The 18,637-nt window shown below is 28.8% G+C and overlaps 1 protein-coding gene across 3 annotated transcripts in view; it reads left to right on the top strand.

Annotated features, from left to right (window-relative positions):
* The window catches only part of LOC129961078 (uncharacterized), a 148,102-nt gene that overhangs the window by 80,350 nt on the left and 49,115 nt on the right, over positions 1 to 18,637 (top strand). For 2 of the 3 annotated variants that reach the window (XM_056074889.1, XM_056074887.1), the window contains exons 12-16: positions 7,205 to 7,390; positions 9,923 to 10,210; positions 11,640 to 11,867; positions 13,149 to 13,930; positions 18,305 to 18,372. In XM_056074889.1, coding sequence (XP_055930864.1) covers positions 7,205 to 7,390; positions 9,923 to 10,210; positions 11,640 to 11,867; positions 13,149 to 13,930; positions 18,305 to 18,372 — 1,552 coding nt within the window. The remainder of the gene's footprint in view (positions 1 to 7,204; positions 7,391 to 9,922; positions 10,211 to 11,639; positions 11,868 to 13,148; positions 13,931 to 18,304; positions 18,373 to 18,637) is intronic. The other variant, XM_056074888.1, reaches the window with a different exon arrangement.

The following is an 18,637-nucleotide window of genomic DNA, read 5'->3' as shown; positions in this document are numbered from 1 at the left end:
TTTAAACAGGGTGGTCAGTGGACCGGGAAAACCGGGAATGGTTAGAGAATTCCAAGCGATCGAGAAAAAGCAAGGAAATTTATTCTAAAACTGGATTATTTTTTTTTAATTTTGATAATTTTTATAGTAGTTGACAATTAGCTGATCATTTTCCGTTAGTAGAAGGAAACATTGTTGGCAATCAGTTATGTACTGTAATCAGAAATGGAGACTATAGACGTTTCCGCGCTCACGCTTGCCGGCGGGATATATACATTTAAATTTTCGTGGGACCGGATTTCTATCAAATTTGGCCAATGTGCTTACCCTCCAACAGCTATGGAAATTAGGTGTAAATTACTGTTGTATAATGAAAAACTACAAAATACGCTGAAAATATCCTTCTCTCGAATCTTTGGTCACAGCAGTGCGGATAGTGAATGAATTTTTAGTATTGTTAGGGGGTAAAAAACAGTAGCCTGTTCCAGCACGAATATGTAAAAGTATTTGCTTATTAATGAAACGAAATTGTAAATGTTTAACAAATAGTGTTCGTATATTTGATCAGAGAAATCGTATTATGCAGTTTTTAAAAAAATTATTTCACTTTTAAGTTTAGTCAGTGATAAATGTCTTAAATAATTTTGAATAATGTTTTATAACATTTGTTTTAACTACTTAAAATTCTTTGCAATGTCTATTTTTCAATAATTTTATGATATTACGTTATATTTAATATATCGGTAAGAAATGCTACTCATGACTGGGTAACCTATGTTCAAGGGTATATATGTAAGTTTCGGAAGACCGATCCAGACCGAATTTCTTCTTTTGTCGAATCCATCATACTACGAATTGCAATAGTGTGAATTTGGTGTTAATAATATCCAAAGTTATTTTAAATTACATGTAAAATATTGTCTAGCATTATAATCTAGGACTAATTTATTGTAAATAAATGTTAGATGCTAGAATTAATTTATTTTTCCATTATTTGGCGAACTTTTATTATTTTCTTTAAGCATTTTTCTTTGTTTGTTAATGCTTTACTTTTCTGAGTTCTGGGAAATAATACTAATCATTTGTTCAATTATGGAATCCAGAAAATATCGTACGAACGCAATTGCCGATGTTATCTATTTTTACTCTGAGTATCTCTAAAAAAAACTCCCTACAGTAATTAAAACGCTTCTGAGATTAAAATAATACTAAACACATGAAATAAAAATCTCTCTCACACACACATACACATTTTAATAGAAATATTTCTTTTATACAGTGCTGTGTACACAATTTAATCTAAGTATCTCAACAATTTCTTGTAAAAAACGCAAACGATAATGTAAGCATGATCTTTCAGAACTTTTTGTAAATATTAAAATTTAGGTCTTTCATGTTTCGTTAAAATTCTTTTCTTACAACTGTTTTTCTCCACACGAGTGAATTTGCCTTGTTCCATACTAATTTTAAGAATTGAAATAATTTGTTCTTTAGGTAATTAGAGAAGTTTTATTTATAATATTTTATTGATACTAAATGCTGATGCAACATACAATAACGAAAATTTAGTGATTTGAATCAAATTTTCCACTTTTCTTTGTATAATATGAATTGGCTTATAATTCTGCTCATGTGCAGATGATTTTTTACTATGTTTGGCTAGCTAAAAGTTAATGTTTCCTGTCACTGTATAATTCCTTTTATTTTGATGCAATAACACCTCCATTTAGTTTTAAAGTTCATACTATTGCCAATATTTTCTAGTACCTGTTTTTTTTATTTTGTGTTAGTAATGATAGTTAGTAAATGATAACTTTTCTGTTTTCATATGATTTTATTATTTAAACTTGATTTGGGCATTTGTAAAATAGAGAAGATTACACTTAAAAGAAATAGATTGTTTCATTTTTAAGTATTCTGCCAACATGCTTTTTATTTTGCATTATATCATTCATGAATAAATTTGGATAATCAGTTTTGAGAAAAGCTCATCTGGACATGCATGCATCTTCTAGTATATTGTATACATTGATTAATATGTTTGCAAAAGTTATGCTTAACTGAAACCTAATGTTGAAAGTGATTTTTTTTTGTTGTTGTTGTTGTGGTTTTTTAAACATTAAATTTTTTTCTTCATTGAATTTTGTAAGAAAGTAAATTATCTTTCTTACAAAAAAATGGTTAACACTATTTTTTGCATGCTATTAAGAATGTACTATGCAATACACAAGAGAAGAAAAAAATAAAACAACCGTTCTGAAGATTTTCCAAAACAGCCAGGGAAATTTTTTTATAAAACCTTTAAATAATAGGGAAAATCAAACAGAAGAAATGCTGGCCACCCTATTAATATTCATGGCACTTTTAATCACAGTTCATAATTTTCCATTGAAACATATTAGCTTATTTTCATTATTATCTATATTTTTTATTTCTCTATATTGTTAGTAGTAAAAGTAAACTTGCTGGAATAATTTATTTGTAAAGATGTCATTTAATTGCTTTTAAATAGCTCTTTTAATTTCTCAAAGTAATTTTCATAAAAGTTGTTTTCTAAAAGAATTATTTTAGATTTAAAAAAAATCTATTGTGATTAATTATGGGACATCATAACATTTTTTTAGCAACACTTATCTCCAATATAACATAAATTATCATTTTAATTTGTTGTAGCTTCAAATGAAGCTGCTTCTTAAAAAGATTTAAAATGACTCTGTAAAAAGTGTTATTTCAGATGAGGATATATGTAACATTATTTTATGTGAAGCAGAATGCAGTTTGAAGAGAATGAAGATACTTTTTAGTTTTAATTTCGTTTCATTTTATTCCGTGTGGCAGGCATGATTATTTACAAGAAGGCGCGGACAAGGCAACGTACGCCAAAGAACAGCATAAAAGCTGAAATGGGGAAGAAGAGAGAAATAAATTATCCCTCGTCTTATATAACTTGGGATATGGATAGGGAAAATATTATTTTACAGTGCTAATATATTACTAAGATTCTGATAGGGATTTCTGACGCGTGTCAATCACATGTAAAGGAAACACAGGGATCTTTTAAAAAGAATGTGCTTACTGGACATTTTTTACCCCTTCGCGCTGAGCGTGTGAATGTGTCGGCGTTTAGCCGATTCAGCAATTTTACATGGCTTCTCTTGAATTAATTAAGTAGAGACAGTGGAATTGGATCAAGAAATAAAATATTTTAGAATAATGGGCTAAATTAACATAAAATCTTGGAAATTAATTAAATAGACATTAAAGTTTAAAATATCATTACACACACACACACATATATAATATAAGCATTATTTTATGTTAAGCAGAACGCAGTTTCGAAGATATAGATGAAGACTTTTTTTACGTTTTAAAATTAATTTTAATATCCATTCCAAGAAAGCATAATTATTTACAAGCAGAGACGCGGACAAAGCACGTTCGCCACAGTGCGGCGCAAAAGCAGAAGTGGGGAAGAAGAGAGAAATAAATTATCCCTCGTCTTATATAACCTGAGATTTTGATAGGGAAAATATTTCTTCTTAGTTCTAATGTATTAAAGAGATTCTGATGGGGATTTATGACGCAAAGGACAAGTAAGGGAAACAGTGTGATCATTTTTTAAAGGAATGTGCTTACTGGACAGTTTTCTACCCCTTTACGCCGGGCGTGTGAAAGTGTCGGCGTTTAGCCGATTCAGCAATTTTATAAAGCTTCTCTTGAATTAATTAAATAGAGAAAGTGGAATTGGATCACGAAATAAGAGAATATTTTAGAATAAAGTTACTATGGGCTAAATTAAGATAAAATCTTGGAAATTAATTAGAATTGAAACCAGAGTTTAAAATATCATTATATATAGCATAATAATATTATTTTATAGGAAAGATTTATTGTAATATCTCCATTATTCAGTAACTGTTAGTAAATTCTTATTATATTTTCATCTCTGTTATTTAAAATAGTGATATTATTTACTTTAAGTAGTATTTTCTGTATATAATTACTAGTAGAAATTCTTTTTATTCATCTTGATGTATATGTCGTGATATTTTTATCATTAATGGTTCAAATTGTTACCATTAATGATAAAAATATGATGTGTTACAGTTTAATAACTTTTGTTAATGTCATTAATGATTGCTGAGTTAATGTTTTTCACAAATTCTGTTTATATATATTATATGAGAATACGCTTTAAAAAAAAGTAGGCCTAAAGTTCCATGAAGCTTGGAGAATCATAAGTTTTGTTTATAGATTAAAAGAAATAATCAAGGTTGATTGAATTAACCTGATTTGAATTGCTTATGTTTTGTATCTTGTGCTAAGGATTCCATTTTAGAGAGATATTTTTTCTCTGAACAATTTCTCCAGTTTATACAAAGAATGAAAAATTAGAAAATCAATTTTTAAAAATCTGACATTTAATAGTCAGTTAACAGTTTACTGCATGTGTGTAATAAATTTATTTGTGGAAGTGAAAATTATATTGGTACTTCCTAAATGTTATAGTCTTTAAAAATATGTACTTTTTAATGTAATTTAATAATTAAAGTGGGAATTAATTATATAATTGTTGTTGTCCACCTTTTAATAATATGAATAAAAATTATAAATTATTGCTTATTTTCTGTAACGATTTCAACGAATTCAGTAAAATTATGACTCGCGGGGAATTGATCTATTTAAATTATTATGATGTCACTTATATGTGTATTAGTATATCAGTGCATGCTGAAAAATGTATTTAAATTTTCATATTAAGTAAAAATAACTTTAAACATTGTTTAAATATGTATTATAAATGTCAAAATGAATTGAAATAGCAGAATATTTTAAGAATATAAAATTTTCTTTTCAGTATAAATTTTTAACTTAGAATTCTAATCATTAGAGATCAAGTTAAAAAAATATTGATATATTAATCTTATTACGTAGTATTTTATCCAATAATGGATAATGGATTGTATATAAGCAATGTTCACAAATATAAATTTAATTACATATGCACAGAATATCCTTTTTTTATAAAACTGAAAACTTATATTCAACATTATCATGTATTTTTATTATGTTGTTAATATTGCTTATTTTTATTTTTAAGCAATTTTAAAATGCCTTTTTAACTCATTTTTAATATGTTTATTTTAGGCTTAATTTAATATATTACTTTAAAAAGTATGAATACTGTTGCCATTATTGTCCTAAAAATGAAATAATTAAAAAAAAATTTAATGGAAAGTTTTTTTATAAAACTGAAAACTTATATTCAACATTATCATGTATTTTTATTATGTTGTTAATATTGCTTATTTTTAACTTTATTAATTTTTATAGATAAATGTTATACAGAATAAACAAAAAATATAGATTGACATTTTTTTTTTTTTTAATTTGCAAAGATGCAAAATGTATAATCTCTCCCAGAAGAATTTTTCCAATTTAGTGAAATTTCTATATTTAGCTATAGTGGCTATTCACTTATTTTGGGAAATTAAATAAAAACAATTATACAATGTGAAAAATGTATTTAATCATCAGAAAAAAGAAATCAAATTATTATTACCATGACAATATATAAAGTTCATTGTATAATTTCTCATAAAAATTCTTGAAACTGTTTCTATCCCTTTTCAGACATATGTGCGTTTTACATTCAGACCTGTTACGTTAGTTTTACCTCTATATTGCTGTTTTCAAAAATTGATAGGTCGAAATCATGTAAAATTTGATAAATCGTATTGATCTTGTCAGTTTGAAAAATGTGAGATACGACGACGATGTTCTAAAAAAATTAAATATTAATATAAATGTCATATTTAAATTTTACATTTTTTGAATTTATTTTTTAAAAGAACGCTTGGACGGAATAAAAAACAAACAACACTTTGCTACATAGTTGTCTTACAACACCTCACAATGTGCACGGAGTCGTAATATTACGTATAATGGTCGTGCATTTTTATTTAAATTTTTCTACTGACAAAGAATGAAGCAAAGTACAAACTTCATATAAAATTTTCATCATTCGATAACACAATATCATAAAGGCATGTAAAATGGCAAAATATTAAATACAAATAATGACTTTAAAAATATAGCTCATTTTAACTAGTGTTTTCATCATTCATGTTCCGAAAAAGGATTAAGAATTAATATTGTTCCTGCAATGAAAAATTATTGCTAAGATCTTAATAATGTGAAAATAGAAAATCAACTAAACGAACAGTTTGTAATTTCATTAATTATTGAATAAATAGCAGTTGTTTATGTCTAGTATACCAGACAGTGGATCTGAAGGAGTTAATTACATTAGAAATTATATAAATTATAATTAAAATCCTTATTTCTTAAAATAACATTTAAGAACTAATGAAAAAGGAATACAAACCTCAAAACTTCATTATTCTATAAAAAGTATTCCGAAAAAGAAAGAAAGAAAAGAAAAAATAAGCTATGTAAACAAATTTCGATGTTACCATTACAAGCAAATATTTTGGAATACACAGAACCGTTGCAATTAGGTTGGCACGGGTCACTTACTAATTGTTGCTTGAATTGACTTCATTAGTTTAGATTTCTGTTGTTTTAATATATAGTTAATGCTTTATTAAAATGTAGTATTATAAGTATTGTTATATGTAGTAATTGCAATTATTTGCTAATCCTTTTCAGAGTTTTTTTCTTTTCCCATTAAAAGAATGCATGTACTTTTTGAAATTTGACTATGATTTTAAAATTATTGAATGCACCTTTTTATTATTTTTTTTCCATTCACCAAACTAAATAATTCTCCAAATTCGATTTCTTTGTTTAATTCATCCTCCGGAAAAAACCACAAATTTTATCAACATAATTACTAAAATACATAAGTACCCAAAAAATTCTAAATTTAAAAGTGAATATTTGTTGATGAGAGTATAATATGAATGAATATTTGTTGCCATAAATTTTATTTCTTTCTTAAATCAATTGGTTCATAGAAGTTTAATAAATTATTTCCCAGTATTTTACCTTTTATATTTGTAAAATAAATTGCAGTTTTAATTGAACCTGTAAAACATTGTACCAATCTTAAGAATCCCAATTTCTTATTTCGAGTTATATTATTTGGAATGATGCTATAATTCATCCTAGTTTATATTCATATGCGAAGTGAATTTGAAAAGTCTATAGGAAATGAACTTTGGTCCATTAAAACATTTTCATTTGGTTTCTGGTTTGATAGGATTGTGCGCTCTGTTGTTTGTAACAAGCACGACAATGTCAGGAAAGAGATTAATGGATTTCCAGCTCGACGTCATTATGAAGCAGAAGGCAGGGCTAATGAGGATATTGATGTGCCTCCAGCTACTATTCCTAGTCGCCCTTCCATTACCACTAAATGGTCTCCTGAAATGCAAGATAAATTGAGGTTTGTTTCGTAGTTCTTTTTTTTTTATGCATGATTAAGTGAAGCTTCTTGATTGTCTTATCTAATCACTCTTTCATTGCTCATTAATGTGACTGCTCTGCATTGGGTGGAGTTGTTTAGTTTGGGTAGATTAACATCCTGTTGTAAAGCAACACTGGGACTATTTAGGGATGGACCTTATAACTTTAAACCGCAATCAAATGACGAGGACGGAACCTTTGCTAAAACCTATCATTATATAAACTTCTGGGTCGCACCAATGGGGGGAACATTTGTTCTTGATGAATGCAGCATACACCAAACCCTTTTACATTACTTCGTTTGGAATTAGATTTCGAATCTGGAAATCCCGGGCTTCAGCTGGGACCTTTCCAGCAGGCTATTGCAGTCGATGGGAAAGAGAGATGATTAGTGTCAGTGAGAGGTGATATTATGTATGTTGCAGCAACTTAATAAATCTTTTTGAATGCATAGATCATGAAACTAATAAAATAAAAATAATAGAATATGTAAGTGCTATTTTCTATGGAAAAATTTTGGTAATTATTTTTGTGATGTGAAAAATTTTGTTATTTGATATCTGTCATATCTACTATGTTATCCAGAAAATAAAAACTATTTCATTATACAAAGTTTTAAAAAACATACCTTCACTTCTGTATATAATTACCTCCTAAATTTAAACATTTGTCGCATCAGGCCACTGGCTTTAGAATTTCAACATTATACTTTTCTGCCACTAGGTCATTAAACCACTATATACCTCAACTCTTCATCACTTCCAAAACAAATTCTTTAAGCTTAGGAAAAACAGAGCAGTCGCCCACTTTTTGAGCCAATGAGTTGCCAGGATGCGTAGCATTATGTAAAGTACTTAAATTTGAAAACCATTTTTAAGCATCTTAAAAATGCTTGATTTTGAAAAAACGGTTCATGAAAAGTGCTTGATTTTGAAAAAAATGTTCGTAAAAAGTGCTTGATTTTGAAATAAATGTTCATAGAAAGTGCTTATTTTTCTCGGGAAGTGCAAATAAAACTTTATATTTTGTTCCCCCATACATGGTCTTGTATATTATAAGTCGGAAAGGTTTGTCTACTGGAAATATCAAGAAAGAGAACGAACAAAAGGGAGAATTCTGAGAAGGAATCCTGGATAAAGTAGATCCAGGGGTGCAACACGTATTAAGATAAAACTTAATAACTTTTTCCCACCCCCTCTTTAAGAATGTACATTAGGGTGGAATTAAAATGGCCTCGTTTTAGATTTTAGTTTGGTAATATTGGGGAATAGTTGCTTTTTACGTTCAAAAAGAATTTTTAAAAATTTAGTTGCAATACAGTAACATTTTAAAGTGCTGCAAAGAGCTTAAAAGTTGATAAAAAAAATGGACAAATTTTAAAATGGGCCTTTAAAAAAATTTGTTTTGATTTTAATTTGGTAATCGTTGGGAAAAGTTGCCTTTTAGATTCAAAAAGAATTTTAAAAAACTCGTTGCAGTACTACAACATCTTGAGGTGCTGTAAAGAGCTTAAAGTTTGTAAAAAAAAATTGAAAAATTATAAATTTCGAGAAAATATTTTTTTATGCATTTTTCATACATATAATGTTACAAAAGATGGCAATTTTTATATAAGCATTACAATTAGGAAATTATTAATTACAAAATCCAATAATAGTAAAATATTTTGTAATGTCAAATTTTGTATTTCTTACTTCTGTATCCTTAATTATTACAAATATCACTGCTGCAAAGATGTTTGTTTCTACTTCATTTCCACATTAAACTGCCTTTTGTATTAACTTTTGGCATACTCACACGTTAATCAATTTTTGCTCTTATGTATCCTTCTCTTTCGATTAAACCATAGACTTTTTGAGCCGATTCGGTCTCCAATTTCACAGCTCTTTCCACTGCGTGCGTGTGGCAAGGAAGCCGGGGGAAAGTCGATAACTGGGTCCACTATACTATTTGGCTCATCTTCAGATGCTTTGCGTATAAATATAATATTATTATTACATAAATGGTTATAGATAATATTGAAACCTAGATAGCTACCACATGCGCTTTGAGGAAGAAAGAAGCAAGAAAATGTAAAGAATTGCAGAAAATAGTTAAGTTTAATCAAGAAAGGACAAAAAAAAAAAAAAAAAATACTAGTGCGTCAGAAACGGTTACTTGCGACAATGACAACGCAAAAGAGAAACAATGATCTTTACAAAAAGAGACAAACCAACAGAATCCTTCAAATATGTATTCAGATTCTGGCTGAATACATATACATTGTGAAAGTGTATGTGCTTGTGGGGTTTAATATTAAGTTATAACCTTCGTATACTTATGGTCTTACTTCGGTCTCTTTTGTTCTTGTGTCGTGATATGAACGGATGTGAGTTTTCGCTTCTTGTAAATCGGTTTTAAAAATTCAAAAGTGTCTTCTCTTCGGCCACGCAACTCCTAAAGATATATAAATTTTATATTTATTTTACATAATTAATTTGTCTTTGAATTAATGCTTGTTTTTATTTTCTAGACAACTTCATGCAGCACAGAAGCATGTAAGAGTTATTAATAGTGTCTTGACTTCAATTCAAGAAGCTCAGAAATCTGGAAAACCTCTTAGTGCTGAGCATGCAGATTTTTTATCTACATTTCAAAAGGGGAAAATTAACGAATCTCAAATAGATGCATATTCCAGTGATAGTGAAGAGCTTGATTATGAATCAGAGGTCCCAGATAACAATCCTTGTGAAAATTTAAGCACAGATGTCAAAGAAATTTGTTCGAATGCAGATAAAAGTGAATTACAGCAAATTGAAATGTAAGTGAATTCCATATTTTCTGGCATCTGTTCCTTTCTCAATTAAAAGTTTTTTCTTCATATTGCTTATAAACAATTTTATATCAACAATCATTTGCAGAGTTCTTTAGGAACTTCAAAAGGAAATTTTATGTTCTGAAGAATATTAAGTTCATTTAAAATTTGTCTACCAAATGATATATGGTGTAATTAACTGTATAATTGTACGATGGATATGCTTTGAAGGAATATCTTTACTTATATGATATTATTTCTTAAAGTTTGTACAATTTGAATTTATGGGGAATAATACTCGATTTTGCACTTTAGTTTCCTGTAATTGTAACTATATTATTGAATTATGCATTTAAATAAATTTCAATTATTAAAGTGCATTTTATTAAGCTTGTTGTAACTTTGCTTTTATATATATATATAATGAAGTATGTATTGAATGAATTTTTTCATTGTTTGGATTTGAAATTCATTACAAAGTGAGGAGAAATTATTTTGTACAAAAAGCATTAGATGTTCAGTGTTTTTATAGTTTTTGTTACTATTAATTCCAGTTTTAAAAAGCAGCAAATTGTATTTTTAATTAAGTAGATTGCCTCAGCTGTATTTTATTTAGGTAAGAGAATTTTTCTGTTGAAACAATTTGAAACCCAATTCTACGAACAGCTACTGTATATATGGGTCTGGTGCATGTTAAGTCTTGAAATGAAAGTCTAACTTCTTAGCAAAACTCCTGATGCAACTTGGAAGTTTGGAGAGAGGGCATTGGATTAGGTTCTCTCTTTGTCATCTGATCATAGTTCAAAATTATAATGGTAGTCCGAAAATAATCTTATCACTTCATGATGACAGGTTAACATAGATAAAATTAAACATCTGTAGATTCACATATAGTGATGGTAAATATAGAAATATAAAAGAACTATATTTAAATGCACAAAACGTATGAAGAATTATCTATCTATATAATTGTCTTTTGGTCTTTTTCATATATACATCTATATCTTGTCTGCGAATAATTCTAATTATCATATTCTGATTTATCATTCACTTATGCTCCTTTAAACTTCTTTTAAAGATTGTAGCTGCCAGTTGTGAAATCTACCTACACACAGGCACCCACTGCTCTGTCACAAGAAACATAATGATAGTCAGATCCATTATAGCTATTATATAGTGATTACCTTTGTTGATACTACCTTGTGCTACCTTCCCCTTTGGGAAGAGGAGTAAAATATTTATATAATATATATTTGCTGCTGGGTTAATTTTTCAATAAAAATAGTTGAAGTATTGAAAATAAAGCAGAAAGAGATTGAAACCTTTAGTTATTATGCTTAGTAATTATTTATTACATATATATTGGCTGATAGAAGTGTTTAATATTAAAGTTTTGTGTGTTTTATTGAATTTGATTTTTGTTCTATGGATATAGAAAGCTTTCTGAAAGCAAAAAGCATGTGAAATTGTTGAAAGAGGCCCTAAGTTCCCTTCAAGAATGTGAAAATTCTGGAAAAGAATTGCCCATGGAACATTTGCAGGTGTTAATAGACTTGCATAAAGATAAAAACCCAGTTTTGGACTGTGGAAGTGACTCGGATGTGGATTCAGATGCTATACATGGTAACAATTCCACTGAAGATACAATGGGTGAAGGTGCAGGGTAAGAAATAATTTGTGTTTTTAATTGAGATAGGGATTTTGTTCTCAATGTATTCTTTCTCTTAGAAGGTGTTTTTGATTGAAAGAATCCCTCTCCGATTCATTACAATATTTGTATGATACATTATTAAGATTCAAGTTATTTCTATATGCAATATTGTCAGACTCTGTATGCAGATCTGCCATATACTATTACAATATAATTATTTTCATCAGTCACTTTGACGATGTCTGTAGTTGTTAAAAGCGAGTTTTTAAATCAAAAAGAAACCCACAAAGTGACAGCCTTCTTTTCGCTGCAGATTTCTTATGGAAGTTAAAAAAAAAATTGCATTTCATACTGATCAAATTTAAAATACTACTGGATTATCGTTTTCTTGGCTGTTACAATGAAGTTTAAACTGAAATGGATCAGTTCTTGAAATGCTGGTATTCTTCTTTCTGTACGAAAAAGAATGCATAATTAGAAGATGTGTATTTCTCAATAATTTTTTCCCTTTGAACCTACATGAATCTGAAAATTCTTTAAAACTGTACTCGTTATTATTTTATTTGTATCTACTTATTTTCATACTTTGTTAAATGTTTGTAAAATGGTGACAGCTTACAAACAGAGCATTCCCATGAACAAGAATAGTTGTTTAAAGTTTTCAATTCAGTGATATTTAACAAATATCGATCTGCAAGAAACTGTCATGTTTGTAATATTCAAGCTTCAATAAAAAGATTCCTCTTCTTATTAACACGATTCTCTCTTCTTTAAGATGCACTAGAATAATCAATTTATGACAGCTGAAAACGAAATTTCGCATTTTCATTACTCCTGAAATAAAATTTTCTTTTAAATTAATACCAATGAAAGGATGCATCTGATACATAACTGTGTTTGATAAGATTTAATAGCTATCTATATTCTCTTGCTGTTCGTTAAATACATTGAAAACTCAGCTCATCGTCTTTTGTTATTGAATATAGTCAGTCCTCTTGAAAACTGTCTTTTCCTCAATTTTTACAAGAATATGAACTTATAATATTTTTTTAAATAACTGGAATATCAAAAATATAGAAATATGAATGTGTCAAAATAGTATTAATACATTTAAAATTCTTGAAGAATGACCAACTAAAATGCAATCCTGGTATTTTCAAATGTCTATAAAGAAGAGACCTTTTTCGCATATTGTGTATTTGTGGTTATAAATTATTTTTATGGTGGTAGTTTTCTTTGGAATGCCTCTGTATGTTTTTTCATATAACTTTTAAAAATTACATTTTTTTACAGCCCTGAGTCAGCTGATGGAACTTATAACATGGAATTCGAGTCTGCTAGAAAAAAAGATTTAATTGACTTTTTGTGTGGTTATAATCGATATGCATCAGTGTCTAGTAATGAAAGGGATAAAAAATCAACAAGCCAAATAAAAGAATTGCCACCTTTTCGATGTCAGTTGCAGAGTTTCTTACAGATGTCTGCCGAAGGTAGAAATGAAGATGTACGATCAAGTGGTGAAGGAGGCTATATAGCTAAACAAAACTCCGAAGGCAGTAGGAACTCTCTTGATCATGTACAACCTTTACATCATCATCAAGATAATTTCATGTTAACGAGACAAAACATAGCAACAATGGAATCTCAGAATCAAAGTTGTGACAGAAATCTACACAATAGAAGTCAAAATGCAAAAAGAGACAATATTAATAATTTATCCGGTAAAATGGAAAAACTTAGCATTCAAAATAGTGTTAATGGACCATTCACTCATTCAAATGGGCCAAAAGACAATTTAGATTCTGCATCGACTTTGAGTTCTGAATTGAATCAAAGTCGCTCTGCAGTTACACTCTCTAAAATACTCGACTATGAAAGGAAGAGACGAGTTTATGATAGAAATCAAGAAATCCACATTCGTAGTAGTTCCTCAGTTGATTCTGAACCTCTGGAATGTTCAAATAGTACCTTAGCAATTAATGCAACAGCAGCTGCAACTTGGGGAGGTTCAAGCACACAAGAAAACTTCGATGAGAAAAATGAAGATATTTTGCGAAGGCAACATCATGAAGGTGGTAGGTTTTATCTTTTTATTACTTATAAATAAAACTGAAGTACATATTAGAGATGCATTATTCTAGTTTCGCCTCCCTCCCCTTCCTTATTTTCATTATCTAAGATATTGCATTTTCTTTCTAAATTCTCTTAGAATGTTAAATTTTGATGTAGTTTCTGAGTATACATGGTTTATTTTCGCGCAATTTAATTATTAGTTTAATTCAATCTGTAAGTGATATTAATTCATTATATCATGCGTATTTGCTTGGCAAATATATTTTAATTCTTTTCTGTAAGGTCTCATTTGGCAGGTATTATACTATGTCTTCTATGTTTTCACTAATTTCAGTATGTTTGAATTTGTTAGAATCTTGATCCTCACCTTCTGTTCAACGCCTTGGATGAAATTTAGCTTCAAACTCTCATTCCCGAATAAAAATTGAGAGACTAAGGAATGCTTGGTATTGTAACTTGTTGATCCCCCCAACAAAATACTGTTCTTAAAACTAAATTCAGACCATTAAAATTCCGTTTTTTCATCGGAAGTGAAAAATTAAGTAATTTCCTTTCAACCATTTGCAGCTTGTTAGCTGATAATTGATCAGTGCTCTGAAAGATATCTGCTAATGAATAATATACAGAGTATCCCAAAAAGAAATGTGGTTTAATTCGTTACTTATTAGAGATAAATTTATAATGTAAGTTGCAAAATAGTTCAAAATAAGACTACGCCAATAAAAATATTTTGCCTTTAATTTTCAAAAATCAACAATTTTTAAATTTTTATGCCACCTCTCTAGGCAAATTTGGTGAATTAGAAAGTTTTTCTTTTCCTTCCATTAAAATCAGTAGAAATAAACCCATCATAACGGTATATTTGAAATCAAATGAATTATGATATGGGGGGAAAAAAGATTTCTACCATTTTTCACATAACTTAAAACGCTATTTCTTCCTGAAAATAGGAGTTATATAAAAATTGATTTTGGAAATTTTTATACCAAAAATTTATACCAAATCTGTCAAAAAAATTCTAAAAGCCCTTAAATTAAAGTCTTAATAGGCAGAGATAAACAGTGATCTGCCTATGCTAGCAGCGGAAGGCATGTGGCCTTCAATTTCATTTTGTGCCGCCTTGCAGTTGGCGCACACAGTAAAAAAAAAAAAAAAAATCACGCATATATGTAAACATCTTTTAGCAGTTTCGTAGCCAAATAGAAGAAACTTTTGAAATTTCATAACTTTGATTTATTTCAGCACAGAGAATACGTACAAATTTTTTTTATAATTTGCTTACAAGAGGTAAGAAATACGTCAATCTGAATAATGTTAAATTGTTGAAAGAAAACCATTCAGAGGAAATCTCCCCGGTTGTTTGGATATAAATCTTAGCGATAACTACAAAGCAAAGAAAGTTATTTGGATAACATTTGGAACACAGAGTTAACTTTCGAAGTGTAGGCACATGTCAAATTTCAAATCAAATCCGTCAAGGGCTTGACCGTGTGCACTTCCACAAGCATTGCATGCATTTATTTAAATGTATTTACTTTTGCATTTTTTGTATTTACTATAATTAAATATTTAAAATTTGGTATATGATTTTGTGACAACAATTATAGTGCTTTGTCAGATTTTTGTTTCATTCGATTGCACAAAAGGCGTCCAAAATACAAATTGGCTTTACTGGTGCTTTTCTTATACCAACACCCGAGAGATTAATCGTCAAATATCGTGTTCTCTGCTCTTTCGTAATTACTGTTTACTAGTTGCATGTAGTTCTTAATACACATTTACATTATTAATATTGAATTCATTATTAATACACAATTACATTTATTGGAGAAATTACAAGAACGTTTCGGAGAGACAACTCCCGTTGATTTCACTTTGTATTTGTGAACAGAATATTTTGGCATTTGTGGAATTATAGTTAAATTTTGATTCTGGGGCTGATAAACAATAAGAATTGGAAAGATCGCACTGGGCGGAAACAGATTATTCTTTCCCATTGTGCCTAGCTGCTATTTTTACTGCAGTTTTCATGAGTAAATCTAAGGCATTCTTTTATGAAATATAGTTGGTGGACAAACCACAAACAGGCGCGCATATTCTAATATGTAAAATTTAATGAATATGTTAGTAAAGCATGGAGCTTATCTGCAATCTAATTGGTGAAAAAAATGTTTTTATTTATGAGCATTAAACTTTGTTTATTCTACATTGATTTAGTTGATCACCATACAACATAAGGTTCAAACGACATTTAGTAGGTGAAAATCGCAAAAATATAGGAAGTCTGAGAATTGTTGGAAATTGTAAAAAATAATGTTTCAACTATGTTTTTTTTTTTTTTTTAAAGTGAAAGCACATTGTTAGAAGAATTTTTTTTTTCCAAGTAGGTTGTAACATGCCCATTTGATGATCTAGGGGGTCGTAAATTACTTAAAACGAAAAAAGTAATTCAGAACCCATATCTGCAAAAATATTAATACTTGAACATAAATAAAAGCTTGAAAATGTAAGGAATTTTATACTCTTTAATTCGATAGAAGTGTGTAGTGTGAAAACTGAGGATTTTTTAAGATATTCTAGGAAAACTAAATTGTACATCAGAAAACACGCTGTAACACCAGTACTGATGTTTGCAGAAGGTGTTGTCAAATTCGAAGGGTAAATTCAGAGCGGGGATAGTAGATATTAAGGACATGAAAAATTACCATAAAACATAGGGTCGAAGGTGACGTTTATTTGGTGCAAATCGCAAAAATAGACATCGAGAAATCAACGTCGAGTGAAGCTCAGTGATTCATGGATTGAGAATTCGTACCGTGCGCCGAGTTTTGTTGGCAAATATTGAAGCAGCAACAAAGTAGCCAGTATGTAGTAATGAGTCAGCAATTGGATACAGCTAAGGAGAGTGACAGTGGAGAATAGCAGGCGTTTGGAGAGACGTGTATAGCTTACGCGGATTCACTCTTCCTGCTTCTGTCTGGCCACTTTGTGTGCTGTTATGGTTGTTAACTACCGTTTACTACTTGTGGGTTGCTATTTGTTCTAAGTGTGGTTGTGTATTGCTTGTGTACGTCTCGGCTGTCTTTCCTATTAATAAACGTCCGTATTTGTTATTGAAGCTTGCTGACTGTTTCAATATACACCTACTACAGAGAACCCGTCGTGCTTACGGAATTTTGAGTACCTAGTTTTGTGTTACGGATTTGTGTAATATTTCGCAACAATGCGCGCGTGCGTGCCTGTGTCATTCAGCGCCATTTAGAAATATTTTGATTTTTATAAAATAGAACACCAACCAGTTTCTTTTTCTTTTTTTTCATAACTGAAATATATTTTTCAGTTTTATATGCAATCAATTTAATTTGGGGGCAGAAGAATGCATTTTAGAATTGAAAGATGGTGTAGACGTATCGCTTAAAAGATTAACATTTTATGGAGCAACTTAAAATTGATTGATTGAGATTTTGTTTAAACTTTTAGCACTTCAACTTTTAATAATTAATTTCTTTAATTTATGCCAATATATTTTAATTTCAAATTTTATTTCTCAAAGAATTTTTCAAGAAAAAAACTTTTTCGAATTTGCTTTCGATAGTTCATAAAAAACTTCGTAGTTGAAACATCATTTTTTTATTATTATTAATAATAATTTTTTACAGTAACCAATAATTCTTGGACCCCCTGTATTTTTACGATTTTTCACCTACTGAATAAAATAATAAATGAGAATTTAAAAAAAGGTATTTTAGTAAAATAACACAATAGTAAAAATGTTTATGAGAAATTTTAGAATTTTAAAATAATGATTATATTAAATTTAATAAAACTGTAACTTTCTCTAATTCATAAATTTATTTTTGTATAAATAAGAGAACAACAAACAGATGTGTGATTTCTTAGAAATTCTACTATTGAAATCCTTTTACTCATATCCATAGAACATATCTACACAAAGATTATGAGGGAAAAGAACACAGACAGTAAAGTATAATTATATAAAAGGTTGATTATTAGAAATCAGATTTTAATTTAAATATGATTTCACAAAACATTGATTAAAAGTTTATAATAACATGTCTCCTCCTTTTTAGACATACCACCGTATCAAACTTTTTAATAACACAAATTTATGAACATTTAGAATTAGAGTAGTTTACTTTATTTATAATCTATTTTTTTAAAAAAAGACTTTTTTTTTTACAAAGAAATATGTATTAAAAGAACATATATTATTATACCCTATGTTGTATGGTGGTGTTTCAAATTTGATTTGTATTTGATTGCTTTTTAAAGACTTGTACTATTTTTCTGATCTCAAACTTTTTATTAAGACTTTTGTTGTCATTATTTCTTACTATTTTTATATTTATTTTTAGGCACATCTGGAAGTAATTATGATCCTGTTCGTGAAGTAATTTTCAAATCAAGAAAGAGTGCAAAAAGGGCAAGCTTTACTTTAAGTTATAGTTAATTGTCTAAAATTCTCAAGAATTGTTGTTGTGCTTTAGTTTTCATATGATTTTGAATGTAATATAATTAATAAAGCCATTAATATCTTAAATGCACTTACTTGATCGATTTTTTTTTCAATTCTTACATGCATCTGTTCATTTTTAAACTTATGTAATTTTTAAACTGTTTCTGGTAAAAATATTGAAAAGATAAGTACATTTATTTTGAATCCTAATCAGTTTAGCTTAAAACCTCCC

Source organism: Argiope bruennichi, chromosome X2, assembly GCF_947563725.1.
Source record: "Argiope bruennichi chromosome X2, qqArgBrue1.1, whole genome shotgun sequence".
Taxonomy (NCBI): Eukaryota; Metazoa; Arthropoda; class Arachnida; order Araneae; family Araneidae; genus Argiope; species Argiope bruennichi.
The sequence above is the reverse complement of the archived record's forward strand: the minus strand, read 5'-3'. Positions and strand labels throughout refer to the sequence as shown.